The 12,161-nt window shown below is 45.8% G+C and overlaps 1 protein-coding gene and 1 non-coding gene across 2 annotated transcripts in view; one reads left to right on the top strand and one right to left on the bottom strand.

Moving 5' to 3' along the window:
- Positions 1-10,884, bottom strand: part of RAB11A (RAB11A, member RAS oncogene family) — a 48,445-nt gene extending 37,561 nt beyond the window's left edge. The window contains exon 1 of the mRNA XM_070762280.1: positions 10,514-10,884. Coding sequence (XP_070618381.1) covers positions 10,514-10,556 — 43 coding nt within the window. The 5' untranslated portion in view covers positions 10,557-10,884. The remainder of the gene's footprint in view (positions 1-10,513) is intronic.
- A 570-nt stretch (positions 10,885-11,454) lies between these two features.
- Positions 11,455-11,526, top strand: TRNAQ-CUG (transfer RNA glutamine (anticodon CUG)). Its single transcript has one exon. It is a non-coding gene; the product is annotated as a tRNA-Gln (tRNA).
- Positions 11,527-12,161: the final 635 nt, after the last annotated feature.

The following is a 12,161-nucleotide window of genomic DNA, read 5'->3' as shown; positions in this document are numbered from 1 at the left end:
ACCCGTAATTCCATGCAAGGGACCCCTGTGCATGTGCACATGATTTCCCCCCCCCCCCTGCCAGCATGTAATGGCATGCCCGTTTTTCATTCTCCCCGGGCTTCAGAGCCTTTCTAGCAGCCTGGGGAGAGCGAAAAACGGCCTTCCCACCACCACTCCGGAGTTCTTCCGGAGGCTGAAAATGTTCCATTTGCCGACTTCGGGTTGATCCAGCTACAAGTTGGGAAAGGGGCCATTTCTGGAAGACCTCTGGGGAAGTGGAGAAGACTGTTTCTGCCCTCCCCAGGCTCCTAGAAAGGCTCTGGAGCTAGGGGAGAGCCAAAAACAAGCCTTCCCCACCACCTCCGGAGGCTAAAAACAGGCTGTTTCCTGACTCCTAGTGGACCCAGAAGGCCTGAAAATCTGTTGGCCAGCGCAACAGACCTCAGCTTTTGTGCCCACCGATATGGCTCCAAGTGCCACCTATGCCGCGCGTGATATAGGTTCGCCATCAGAGTCCTAAACTCACAACTCCTGCTTGAAGCTAGGTGAGACTGCACAATTTTGAGTGGTGGGCCGGTTACTTTCCTCGGACGTGAGCAGTAATGGTCTCCTACGGGAATGGTCAGGAACACAGTTCCAGTAGCAAAATTTGGAGCTCCACCCCAGAGCACCCAATTTGCACTAAAAGATGTTGAAACAAAATGCAAAAGCCACGTCCACAGTGTGATAGTAAAAATTTTGGTAGCCCATCCCTGGACGTGAGGCCCTATGTACAGTCACCCAGGCCCTGGTCATTTCCTGGATGGATTACTGCAATCCGGCCTACACTTGCAGACTATCTGGAAGCTACAACTGGTGCAGAACTCCCCTGAGAATTGCTGGCTGGGGAATTCTGGGAGTTGAAGTCCACCGAGTCTTAAAGTTGCCAAGGTTGGAGACCCCTGCGCTAGGGTATCTGAAGAAGTGCCTTACCCCAATGGGTCTAGCCCAACCCACTTATTCTAGCAGACAGGCCCTGCTTCGGGTCCCAACAACCTCGGAGGGGGGGGGGCATACAAATACAATTAATAAATCAATCAATTGACTCAATAATTTTGGCCGGTGCGGTCTTGGAGCCTTGGAGCTTGGCATGGGGGAGTTGAGACACCTTTCCCCCCAGGCTCTTTTATACTTTGTTTTATGTTTGGTATGAATGTGTTGTTTGTTTTTTTAAATAATGATAGGGTTTTATATGTTTTTTAATATTAGATTTGTTCTACTATAAGATTGTTTTTATTATTGTTGTGAGCCGCCCCGAGTCTTCGGAGAGGGGCGGCATACAAATCTAATAAATTATTATTATTATTATTATTATTATTATTATTATTATTATTATTATTTTCTGCTCTTGACTCTGTCTTCTGGAATGTTTTACATAGGTAAAACAGGTATAACAAGCAGGAAGAGGGAGATTATGATCCCGCTGGTGAGACCACATTTGGAATACTGTACTGTGTTCAGTTCAGTACAAAAAGATATTGACAAAATTGAACGGGTCCAAAGACGGGCTACAAGAATGGTGGAAGGTCTTAAGCATAAAACGTATCAGGAAAGACTTAATGAACCCAATCTGTATAGTCTGGAGGACAGAAGGAAAAGGGGGGACATGATCGAAACATTTAAATATATTAAAGGGTTAAATAAGGTCCAGGAGGGAAGTGTTTTTAATAGGAAAGTGAACACAAGAACAAGGGGACACAATCTGAAGTTAGTTGGGGGAAAGATCAAAAGCAACGTGAGAAAATATTATTTTACTGAAAGAGTAGTAGATCCTTGGAACAAACTTCCAGCAGACGTGGTTGGTAAATCCACAGTAACTGAATTTAAACATGCCTGGGATAAACATATATCCATCCTAAGATAAAATACAGAAAATAGTATAAGGGAAGACTAGATGGACCAGGAGGTCTTTTTCTGCCGTCAGACGTCTATGTTTCTATGTTTACCATCAGAGATAAGAACTGGGGTTCTTGGTTCTCTCTGATCTTGGTTGTTTCCAGCTTCCTCCTAACACTGATGATGTTGCCTAGTTGAGTAACAACCAAGCTCAGAGAGCACCAAAGATCCCTCATTTGAACCGTGAGCTACAAGTATTCTTCTTTTCACGTGAGATCCTCCTCCATCTAAAAACACGCCTCTGATTCTTGGCCTGGGGTCCCAATAGGGGCCTGCTATTTTGGGGGTGACTAATAGAGAATTATTACCCTGACTGCCCACAATCTTAGTTCTTAACTTTTAATCCTTTTAATTCTAAGTTTAATTGTTTTTAAGCAGTTTTTGTCTTTTTATTATATTGTAATTCAGCTGGAGTCACTTTTACTAGTGAGAGGGGTGGTACAGAAATTTAACAAATAAATATATGCAGATGGTTGCTTCAAACCCAGCCCATTTCAATATTTGGGCAACGGATCCTTAGCTTTGGATCAGAATAACAAAGTAATAGAGTCGGAAAAGACCTGGGAGGTCTTCTAGTCCAGTGTTTCCCAACCTTGGCAACTTGAAGATATTTGGACTTCAACTCCCAGAATTCCCCAACCAGCATTTGCTGGCTGGGGAATTCTGGGAGTTGAAGTCCAAATATCTCCAAGTTGCCAAAGTTGGGAAACACTGTTGAAATCCAATCCTCCGCTCAATTCCATTTGACACGTGACTTTCCTGTCTCTTCTTAAAAGCCTCCTGTGATTGGAGCACCCACAACTTCTGAAGGCAACCTGCTTCACTGGTTAATTGTTAAGGAATTTCTCCTTAGTTCCAGGTGGGATCTGTCCTTGTTTAGTGCCCATCCATTGACAGTCATTATGGATGAACCAGTAAACAGCTTTAACAACAGATACTTTTCTTCATCCCAGCTCCAATCTTTATCCTTCCAAGACACGTGTTGGAGGGGATACATATAAGCACATGTGTATGCATGCACGCATGCAAATAATAATAATAATAATAATAATAATAATAATAATAATAATAATAATAATAATAATAATAAATTAGATTTGTATGCTGCCCCTCTCTGCAGACTCGGGGCGGCTCACAACTTAATAAGTCCAGAAGAACATACTGAATATAAGCTATTTTGGTCTAAAGCAGCAGTTCTCAACCTGTCAATCCACATATTTCCAATGGTCTTAGGAACCGAGACACTGCTCCTCTACCCATTTCCAAGCAGGTCCACCCACATGCAACCAGACTGCAAAAAATATATATCTGTAGCAAGGGAACTTCTGAGCATGTGCAGAAGCTGAACATCCGGCACTGCGCATGCGTCGCCATCTGGGTTTTGGCTTTTTTCTCCATTTTTAATAAAAATATTTGACACTATGCATGCATGCGCATGCATGCGCATGCAAGCGCACCCACAAAGCACAGCCATGCTGCACAGGAGGAAGCGAACCGGCAGTGAGGTAAGTTAGAACCCACCTCTCTGTTTCCTAATAATTTTATTACTTTATGTTTGGGGGTCACCACAACCTGAAGAATTGTATTAAAGAGTCATGGCATTAGGAAGGTTGAGAACCATTGGTCTAAAGCAGTGATGGTGAACCACTGGCACAAGTGCCACAGGTGGCACATGGATCTATATCTCCTGGCACGTGAGCCATTGTCCTAGCTCAGCTCCAACGTGCATGTGTATTATTATTATTATTATTATTATTATTATTAATAATAATTAGATTTGTATGCCGCCCCTCTCCGAAGACTCAGGGCAGCTCACAGCAGTAATAAAACAGTATACAATGACAAATCTAACAGTGTATGCTGGCCAGCTGATTTTTGACTTGCACAGAGGCTCTGGGAGGGCATTTTTGGCTTCCAGAGAACCTCGGGGGGGGGGGTTACCCTCCCCAGGCTCCAGGGAAGCCTTTGGAGACTGGGGAGGCCTACTGGGCCCATCAGAAGTTGGGAAAACAGGCCATTTCCAGCCTCCATGGGTGGGGGAGTGTTTTCGCCCTCCCCAGGCTTTGAATTATGGGTGTGGGCACTCGCACATGCGTGATAGCATCCGAGAAAAAAAAAGGTTCACAATCACTGGTCTAAAGCAACATTTCTCACTTGGCCACTTTAGGATAGGCAAACTTGATGGCTGGGGAATTTTAGGCGTTGGTCCACACATTCAAAAGTGCCCAACCTTGAGAAATAGTGATCTAAAGAGAAGTTCTAAATCAGGTTTTACCCAAATTGGGCAACTTTTAAGAAAGGGGATCTCGGCTTCATTTAAGCACTTGTAGCAGGAAAAACCAATAGGAACAACCTAACAAGCTCCAGTACATTTACTGCACCCAAATCCTGCCATTATTACGGTGAGTGATATTCTTTCTCTTCCCAATTGGCATTATGAAAATAAATTCACTTTCCCAGAAGACAACATTTCATGATACATGAGGAATGCTTTCATCGTTGGAGCATACCATGTAAACTCATTATTTCATTGAAAACCCTTGGCTTTCAACCACAACTGAGCACAAAATTTCCATTTGCTAAGCAAGATAGTTAAGTGGGTTTTGTCCCATTTTACAACGTTTCTCGCCACATTTGTTACATCAATGAATCACTGTGGTTGTTAAGTTTTAAACACAGTTGTTAAGTGAACCTGACTTCCCCATTAATCAACTGGGCTTTCTTGTTTTTTCTTTTGAAGATATTTTACTTTTCATCCAAGAAGCTTCTTCAAAAGAATACAAGAAGAGCCCTGCTGAATCAGGCCAAAGCCCATCGAGTCCAGCATTCTGTGTCACACAGTGGCCAATCAATTGTACGTGGGGATCTTGAGCAGAAAGAGAATTTTTCTCTATCCGCCTTTTCTATCCCACGCATGATTTTATACACTTCGATCAAGTCACCCCTTAAACGCCGTCTTTCAAGGCTAAAGAGACCAAGGTGTTGCAACCTGGTTTCATAAGGGAGGGGCTCAGCTCTGAGAGGATGGTGGGGAATGGAAGGATTTACATTCCTTGCAGACAGCTGGTCATTTGCATCCTTTTAAAGAGTAGTTGAGGCCTCTTGAAGGTTTATCTGTGTCCTTGGGGTCACCTGAGTGATGCTCCTGGTTCCTGTAGTCTGCAATTCTTTTTCCTCTGGAAATCCATTCCTACTCCTTCCTTCCTTCCTTCCTTCCTTCCTTCCTTCCTTCCTTCATTCATTCATTCATTTGATTTTTATGCCGCCCTTCTCCTTAGACTCAGGGCGGCTTACAACATGTTAGCCATAGCACTTTTGAACAGAGCCAGCATATTGTCCCCACAATCCTGGTCCTCATTTTACCCACCTCGGAAGGATGGAAGGCTGAGTCAACCTTGAGCCGATGATGAGATTTGAACTACTGACCTTCAGATCTACAGTCAGCTTCAGTGGCCTGCAGTACAGCACTCTACCTGCTGCACCACCCTGGCTCCATTGAAACGGTGTCCATCCCAAATTGTACAGCAAAAAGTCTGCAGAGATTCTCCATCATCCAGGTTATGGTTATCCCAAAGCTGCTTTTTCAGGGGGCAACTGGACTTCCTTGTTATTGTTTTTTCCTTTTGAAGACACATTTTGTTCCTCATCCAAGAAGCCTTTTCAGCTCTGACAGGATAGTGGGGAATGGAAGGATTTATATTCCTTGCAGACAATGGCTTCCCCATTGAATCTACTTGTCAGAAGGTCACAAAAGCTGAGCACATGATCCTGGGACACTGCAGCTGTCATAAACAGTTGCCAAGCATCTGGCTCCCATTACATGACCACGTGGATGCGGCACAGTGCTGTTGTAACTTTGAATAGTCACTAAACAAATGGTGGTAAGCAAGGATTACCCGTAGTTGATTAATGTCCTATTGTTTAAATTCTACTTTTATGTTTGTAATTCTTACTTTGATTAAAGACTGTTACATTATTGTAAGTATCGTCTGAGAAGGGCGGCAAAGAAATAAAATAAATAAGTGCGGCAATTTTAAATGTTGATGATTTTTTAAATTTATGATATTGGTAAACTACCATCAGGCACCAGGCTAGGGAGGAAGAGACCATGAGTTCAAGTCTTGCCTTAGCCCCGAAAGCCAGCTGGGAGACTTTGGGCCAGTCATTCTTTCTCAACCAAAGCCACAAGGGGGTTGTTGTTATGGAGAAAATAGAAGGAGGAAAGTATATAGTGTGTGTTTGCTGCCCGATTCGCAATAAATAAATAAAGGCGGGGTATAAATAAAAATAATGCTCTAGATCAGTGTTTCCCAACCTTGGCAACTTGAAGATATCTGGACGTCCAGATATCTTCAAGTTGCCAAGATTGGGAAACACTGCTCTAGATCGGGGGCTAAAAAAAGTTTGGACAAAAAAATTCTCTCTCTCTCTCTCCCTTTCTCTCCCTTCCTTCCTCTTCCTTTCTCTCTCTCCATCCCTCTTTCTTTCTCTTCCTTCCCTCCTCTCTTTTTTGCTCTCTTTCTCTCTCCCTCCCTCCCTCTATGTCTTTCTCTCTCTCTCTCCTTCCCTCCCTCTCTTTCTCTCTCTCTTGCTTTCTTTCCCTCTCTTGCTCTCTTGCTTTCTTTCTCTTGTTCTCTTTCTCTCTCTCTCGCTCTTTCTCTCTCTTGCTTTCTTTCTCTCTCTGAGCTTCGCGGCACACCTGACCATGTCTCACGGCACACTAGTGTGTCGCGGCACACTGGTTGAAAAACACTGCTCTAGGTGACATGGATATAAATGGAGGGGATGAATAAATACCAATATTACCATGGAGTTGTTTGAAATTCAAATGACATTCATGCCATGCAGGCCAAAATGATCTTAAGAAATAATATAAGAAAGCATTTCCCATATGTGAGTCAGTATGAGAATAATATGACAAGGCTAATTGTTCTTTTAATATAATCGGCATCATTGGGCAGATGTTCTACATTTGACCGGAGACTGAAAAGGAACTTCAGCTCACCTCATCAAAAGGACACCCGGTTCTAAAGCCTAGGAAATAGACCAATGTGTTGTTTCTACTTTAATCACCTTTACTCCTAACGAAGCTGGCTGCAAAGTTCTGTGCAATACTTCCTTTTCATAATGCAACGCCCGTTATCTAAGCAGACAAGTATGGTCCTTCCCGGCATTTCCTCTTCCCTATCAGAGAGCTGAATAAGCAACCTGGCAGGAATGTATACCGATCCCAAATGAAGACAGTCATTCACAGGAATTTAGGCAGAAACCACAGGAAGGGAAACGAGGCCAGCGACAGAATCAGAACCAGGCAACCTATAGCACCTTCCTCTGCTGTCCGTAGAGATCAGGGTTTGACATTCCAAAGGTCCTGAATTTGGTGGCTCGGTGGGAGAGTCTGAGATCCTAAGCATAACTTCGGGGGGGGGGGGGATCGAATCTATTCACAAAATGTCTATCCCAAAACAAGGATGGATGGAATTCTGGGAGTTGAAGTCCAGATATCTTCAAGTTGCCAAGGTTGGGAAACACTGCTCTAGATCAGTGGTCCCCAACGTTTTTTCCACCAGGGACCAGTTTCAGCAAGGCAATTTTTCTATGGCCCAGTGGGGGCGGAAAGGGGTGTGGTTGGGGGCGGGATTAAGCATGGGGGTGCTGGTCCTTCCAGCCCCTCTTTCCCGCCATCGCCCTGTGGCCGGCAGAACCTGCCTCCCAAACCCTCTTGCCTGGCGGCAGGTGAAGCGCTGGAGGGAGGGGGTCAGGCCGGCCCTCCTGCCTCCCCCCCCCAGCCAAAAACGCAAAGGCGTGCCACGGCAGAAGCCAAAAGAGGCTTGAGCCTCCCGGTCCTTCCCGCCCCTCTGTCCCGTCCATCGCCCTGTGGCCGGCAGAACCTGCCTCCCGAGGCCTCTTTCCCAGTGGGAGATGAAGCACTGGAGGGGAGGGGAGGGGGCAGCGGCAGGAGGACTGGCAGCTGCTGACTCCACGGACCGGTGCAACATGCCCCGCGGCCCGGTACTGGTCCGCGGCCCGGTGGTTGGGGACCCCTGCTCTAGATGACATGGATATAAATGGAGGGTAAATACCAGTATTACCATGGAGTTGTTTGAAATTCAAATGACATTCATGCCATGCAGGCCAAAATGGAGGACATGTCTATTATAGGGGTGTCAAAGTCGATTTCATTGAGGGCCACATCAGAGTTGGGTTTCACCTGGGGGGGCAGCTCAACAGTACTGATGGGGACTCTGTTTTCGGCTGTGACGGCCTCTTGCAGCCCTCCATTTTCATTGGCAGAAGGTTGCATGGGGCCGTCGCACACGAAAATAAAGCCAGGAGGACCAGACATTGCCCTCCGAAGCTCCTTTTCACAAACCGGACCATACCTGTTTCCAGGACAGGCTGGCGGGCCAAATCTAAGATCCCTGCGGGCCTTGCGTTTGACACCCCTGATCTACAGCTACTAGGGAAAGATATATTAAAGAGAATCCAACTTATCCTTAAAAATAAAGGATAAATGCACATTAACAGTAAAAGGTGTGCAATATGTTAAAAAAAATCTCAGATTCAAAAGCTAGCTTTCTCTTTCCAGCCACCCCTCAAAGATACAAAATAAACCTGCAAGTTCACAAATTTAAAACAAACCTCATTAATACATTAAATCACTAACATCCAGATTAAAAAGTCTTTCCGCTTTGGCAACCCACTTCCTCTATTTCAAAGGGCCACAAAAATTGGGGAAGCAAAAACGTGTAGATGAAAGACCCAAGGAGGAGTGAAAATTATACTTTTTCAAACCCAAAGCCAAGGCAATAATGGCTTATTCTTAGACTGTAAATGCATTTTTTTTTAAATGGTTTGAAATTTCTCACAGGGTGAGAAAACTTTTATTTGTCTGAATCAGGAAATTACCATACCCAACACATTTGGAACAAAAGTCAAGCCTCAACCCTGCAAATATTGCAGCAATCATTCGGATAAAAACTATACAAAGTTAACAGTTTGGATCCTCACATCAAAGGAGTGTTAGAAGAGATGGCAACCAAGAGAACACTTATTAAAGAATCTGATCTTTGCTGTACCCACAAAACTAAGGAGCAAATTAAGTACTGGGGCACTAACAACAAAACACTCTTTTGAGCACTGAAAAACAATAGCGGTAAAAAGCAAAAAAAAAATCTACATGATTCTATAGTAACAAGACATTCCTGTTACACCTGATAACCTCCTTCGCTGCCAATACTTTGTGCCATCCTGCCCATCCCTGAGCTACCTAATACCTGGCCCTTATTTAATCATTCAACTTTTACGCCTAGCTAAAATTTGGAGAACCTTATTCTAGAAGGGTGGGGGAGGAAATGAAAATTGGGTGGAGGGGAGTAAGGGGAGGAATCTATTAATTTGATTGGTTCACTCCCAATCTTTCTTTTTTCCACCTAAATGAAATGCCATCTTTTAAAAACAAGTTTGGCTAGAATTAAAGGAATGGTCTCCAGATAGCAGACTGCCCTATATTTGTAGAAATAAACTGGGTAGGATGTTGTGGGGGTGGGGTAAAAAAAGCATTTCTGTTCCTAACCATTTTTACACCTCATCCAGGGTAATAAATTCCTCAGAAATTTAACCTTTCTCAGAGGTCTTTGCTCTTTCATTAAAATGAGGTCATTTTTTGAAAAGAAAAGTTGGTCTTGAGTTCAAGGTTCACTTCCAAGTATCTCTGTCTGAGGTTGGTTTATTTTTGACAAGACAAAGGGTTTTTTTTCCCTCCCAAAGACATGAAATGAGAAAGATGCCGAAATTGATTCTAAAATAATCTTATAATTATAATTATAAATTAATCCCTGAGGTAATTGGGAGCACAAAAAAGGTGAGGGGTGAAGCCCTCCCCTCCATCCTATTTGTCACCTGACAAAGGGACGGCTCTCAAAGGATCCTCAGGTTGGGTAAAGACCATCAAGGACCACCCAAATCCAGATCCCTGGCCAAAAAAAACACACCTCTGCAGGTGTGTGGGGGGTATCTATCCCCACCTGCAGCCCCTCCCCACTCGCACACACACACACCCCATCCTTCAGAAAAAGCTAGATAAAGCCAATGAATGAACAAGGAAAGAAGTCAGATTTGGCCTACATTGACCAAGCTGCCAAGTAGATGCGGGGATCCTTGCCAGAAAAAAAAGGGGAGGGGGAGGCTTCCCGGGGGGGGGGAGTTCAAGGGAAAGGAAACCCTCCCCCCCCCCCGGATTGGGTCTAGCAGAGAAACTGGGGCTTCTTTCACCACGACCCCACCATATAGACTCCCCCCCCCGCCACCCTTTGCACAACAGCCCAGCGAGGCAGGACGGGCGGGAAGGTCAAGGTCACCAGGGGGAGCTTCGGACGCCCCCTCCCATCACAGACCCCCTGAGGGGAAAGAAATGGGGGGCAAGGGCGGGGGGGGTTCCCCGAGACCTTCGTCCTGCCCTCCCGTTTCCCACCACGCCCCAGGCAGGCCGGAGAGCACCGACCGCCCCGCCAGGAAGCCTCTCCGCCGGGCCCCGGAGGTCCCTGAGGGCGGGCGTGGGGGCGGGCGAGGGCCGCGGCCGTCCTCGGGAGCCCACCTTTGAAGAGATAGTCGTACTCGTCGTCGCGGGAGCCCCCCATGGCGGCGATGGCGGCCTCTGAGCGAAGAAGGAAGCGCAGGCAGAGCCAAGGGGCCGCTCCCTGCAACAGCCGCCGCTCCCTCCGCCTTCGGACCAGTGACGCTCCGGTTCCCGCCCCCTGACCGGCCTCGCTCGCTGCTCTCCGCCCACCGCGGACAGCTTCCGGGGGTCAGCCGCACCGACTTGGGGCAAAGGCTTCCGGGGTTACGCCCTCCGTGAGGGGGGAGGAGGGCTCTTCCGCTGCCGAACGAGGCCAGAGAGACGGAGCGGGTAGCGCGTCTCCCTCCGGGAGTTTCCGGCTCGTTAGGAAAGGTGCCGGAAGTGTCCCCTTGTTGAGTCGAAGGCGGAAGTGGCGGGATTCTCTGATCTGTAAGAGGTGGGGTGGGGGAAGCCAGGAGCTTTCCCGCATCCGGCTCGCCAAGGAGCACGGCGGCCACTGGGCGGCGCCCGCGAGAGGCAGAACCGCACTTTGCTGCCCCCGGCCGGCCCGCCGGCTCATTGCAGCTTTGAATGAGAAAATCGGGGAACTGCCAAAAGGGAAAGAAAAGAAAAAAAGAAAGGGGGGTGAGAGGCGGGGTTTGCAAAAGGGCTATGTCCCTGAGCATGTCCAGAGTGCCGCCTTTTCTTCCCCCCCCCCCGTTTGCATTTGTTTTTTCCTTTGCAAAAGTTCGAGTCTGGTTGCAATTCGCCTTCGGCGCCGCAGAGCATGTGCAAAATTCCTTTTCCCCGCCCCCAAAGTCATCGGTTGTTTTCCCCCTCCCCCCCGCAAAAAAAGCTGCCCTCTGCATGTTCGGTGGCCCTTTAAATCCCCACCCCAAAAGCCAGACCTCTCTCTTTTCGGCGGAAGCCTCTACCGAGGCGGCTTTTCTACGAGCGCCTGATAGCTTCAGTGGCGCTGTGGTTCCATGGTGTAATGGTTAGCACTCTGGACTCTGAATCCAGCGATCCGAGTTCAAATCTCGGTGGAACCTATTCGGCTGTTTCCTTTTTCTTTTCCCTATTTTTAATCTTTGGCTGCTTCTTTCCCTGGGGAGCTTCCTCTGCAACTGCCTATGCATTTAAAATCGGTGCTTTTCAAATTCGGATGCTTTTAAACAGGGGTGGACTTCAACTCCCAGAATTCCCCATCCAGCCTTTTAGCAGCTGCCCCGGGTGAGCTTGGCCATTTCGCCAAGTCGGGAATACAATTAGAATAACGAAATAAGAATGAATGATAAAAGAATAAGGATAGAAGGATAAGGACAAAAGAATAAGAATAAAAAGTAAGCATAAGAATGAAAGAATAAGAATATAAGGATACAATTAAAAGAATAAGAATAAAGAATAAGATAAGGATAAAAGAATAAGAATGCAAGAATGAGAATCAAAGAAGAATAAAAGAATAAAAAATTAAGAATAAGATTATAAAGATAAATAAAAAGATGAAAGAATAGGAATTGAAAGAATAAGAATATAAGGATAAGGACAAAAAAGAATATAAGAATACAATTTAAAAGAATAAGAATAAAGAGTAAGATAAGGATAAAAGAATAAGAATGCAAGAATGAGAATCAAAGAAGAATAAAAATATAAGAATAAAAAATTAAGAATAAGATTAAAAGAATAA

The sequence above is a fragment of the Erythrolamprus reginae genome, chromosome 10 (genome assembly GCF_031021105.1).
Source record: "Erythrolamprus reginae isolate rEryReg1 chromosome 10, rEryReg1.hap1, whole genome shotgun sequence".
NCBI lineage: Eukaryota > Metazoa > Chordata > Lepidosauria > Squamata > Dipsadidae > Erythrolamprus > Erythrolamprus reginae.
The sequence above is the reverse complement of the archived record's forward strand: the minus strand, read 5'-3'. Positions and strand labels throughout refer to the sequence as shown.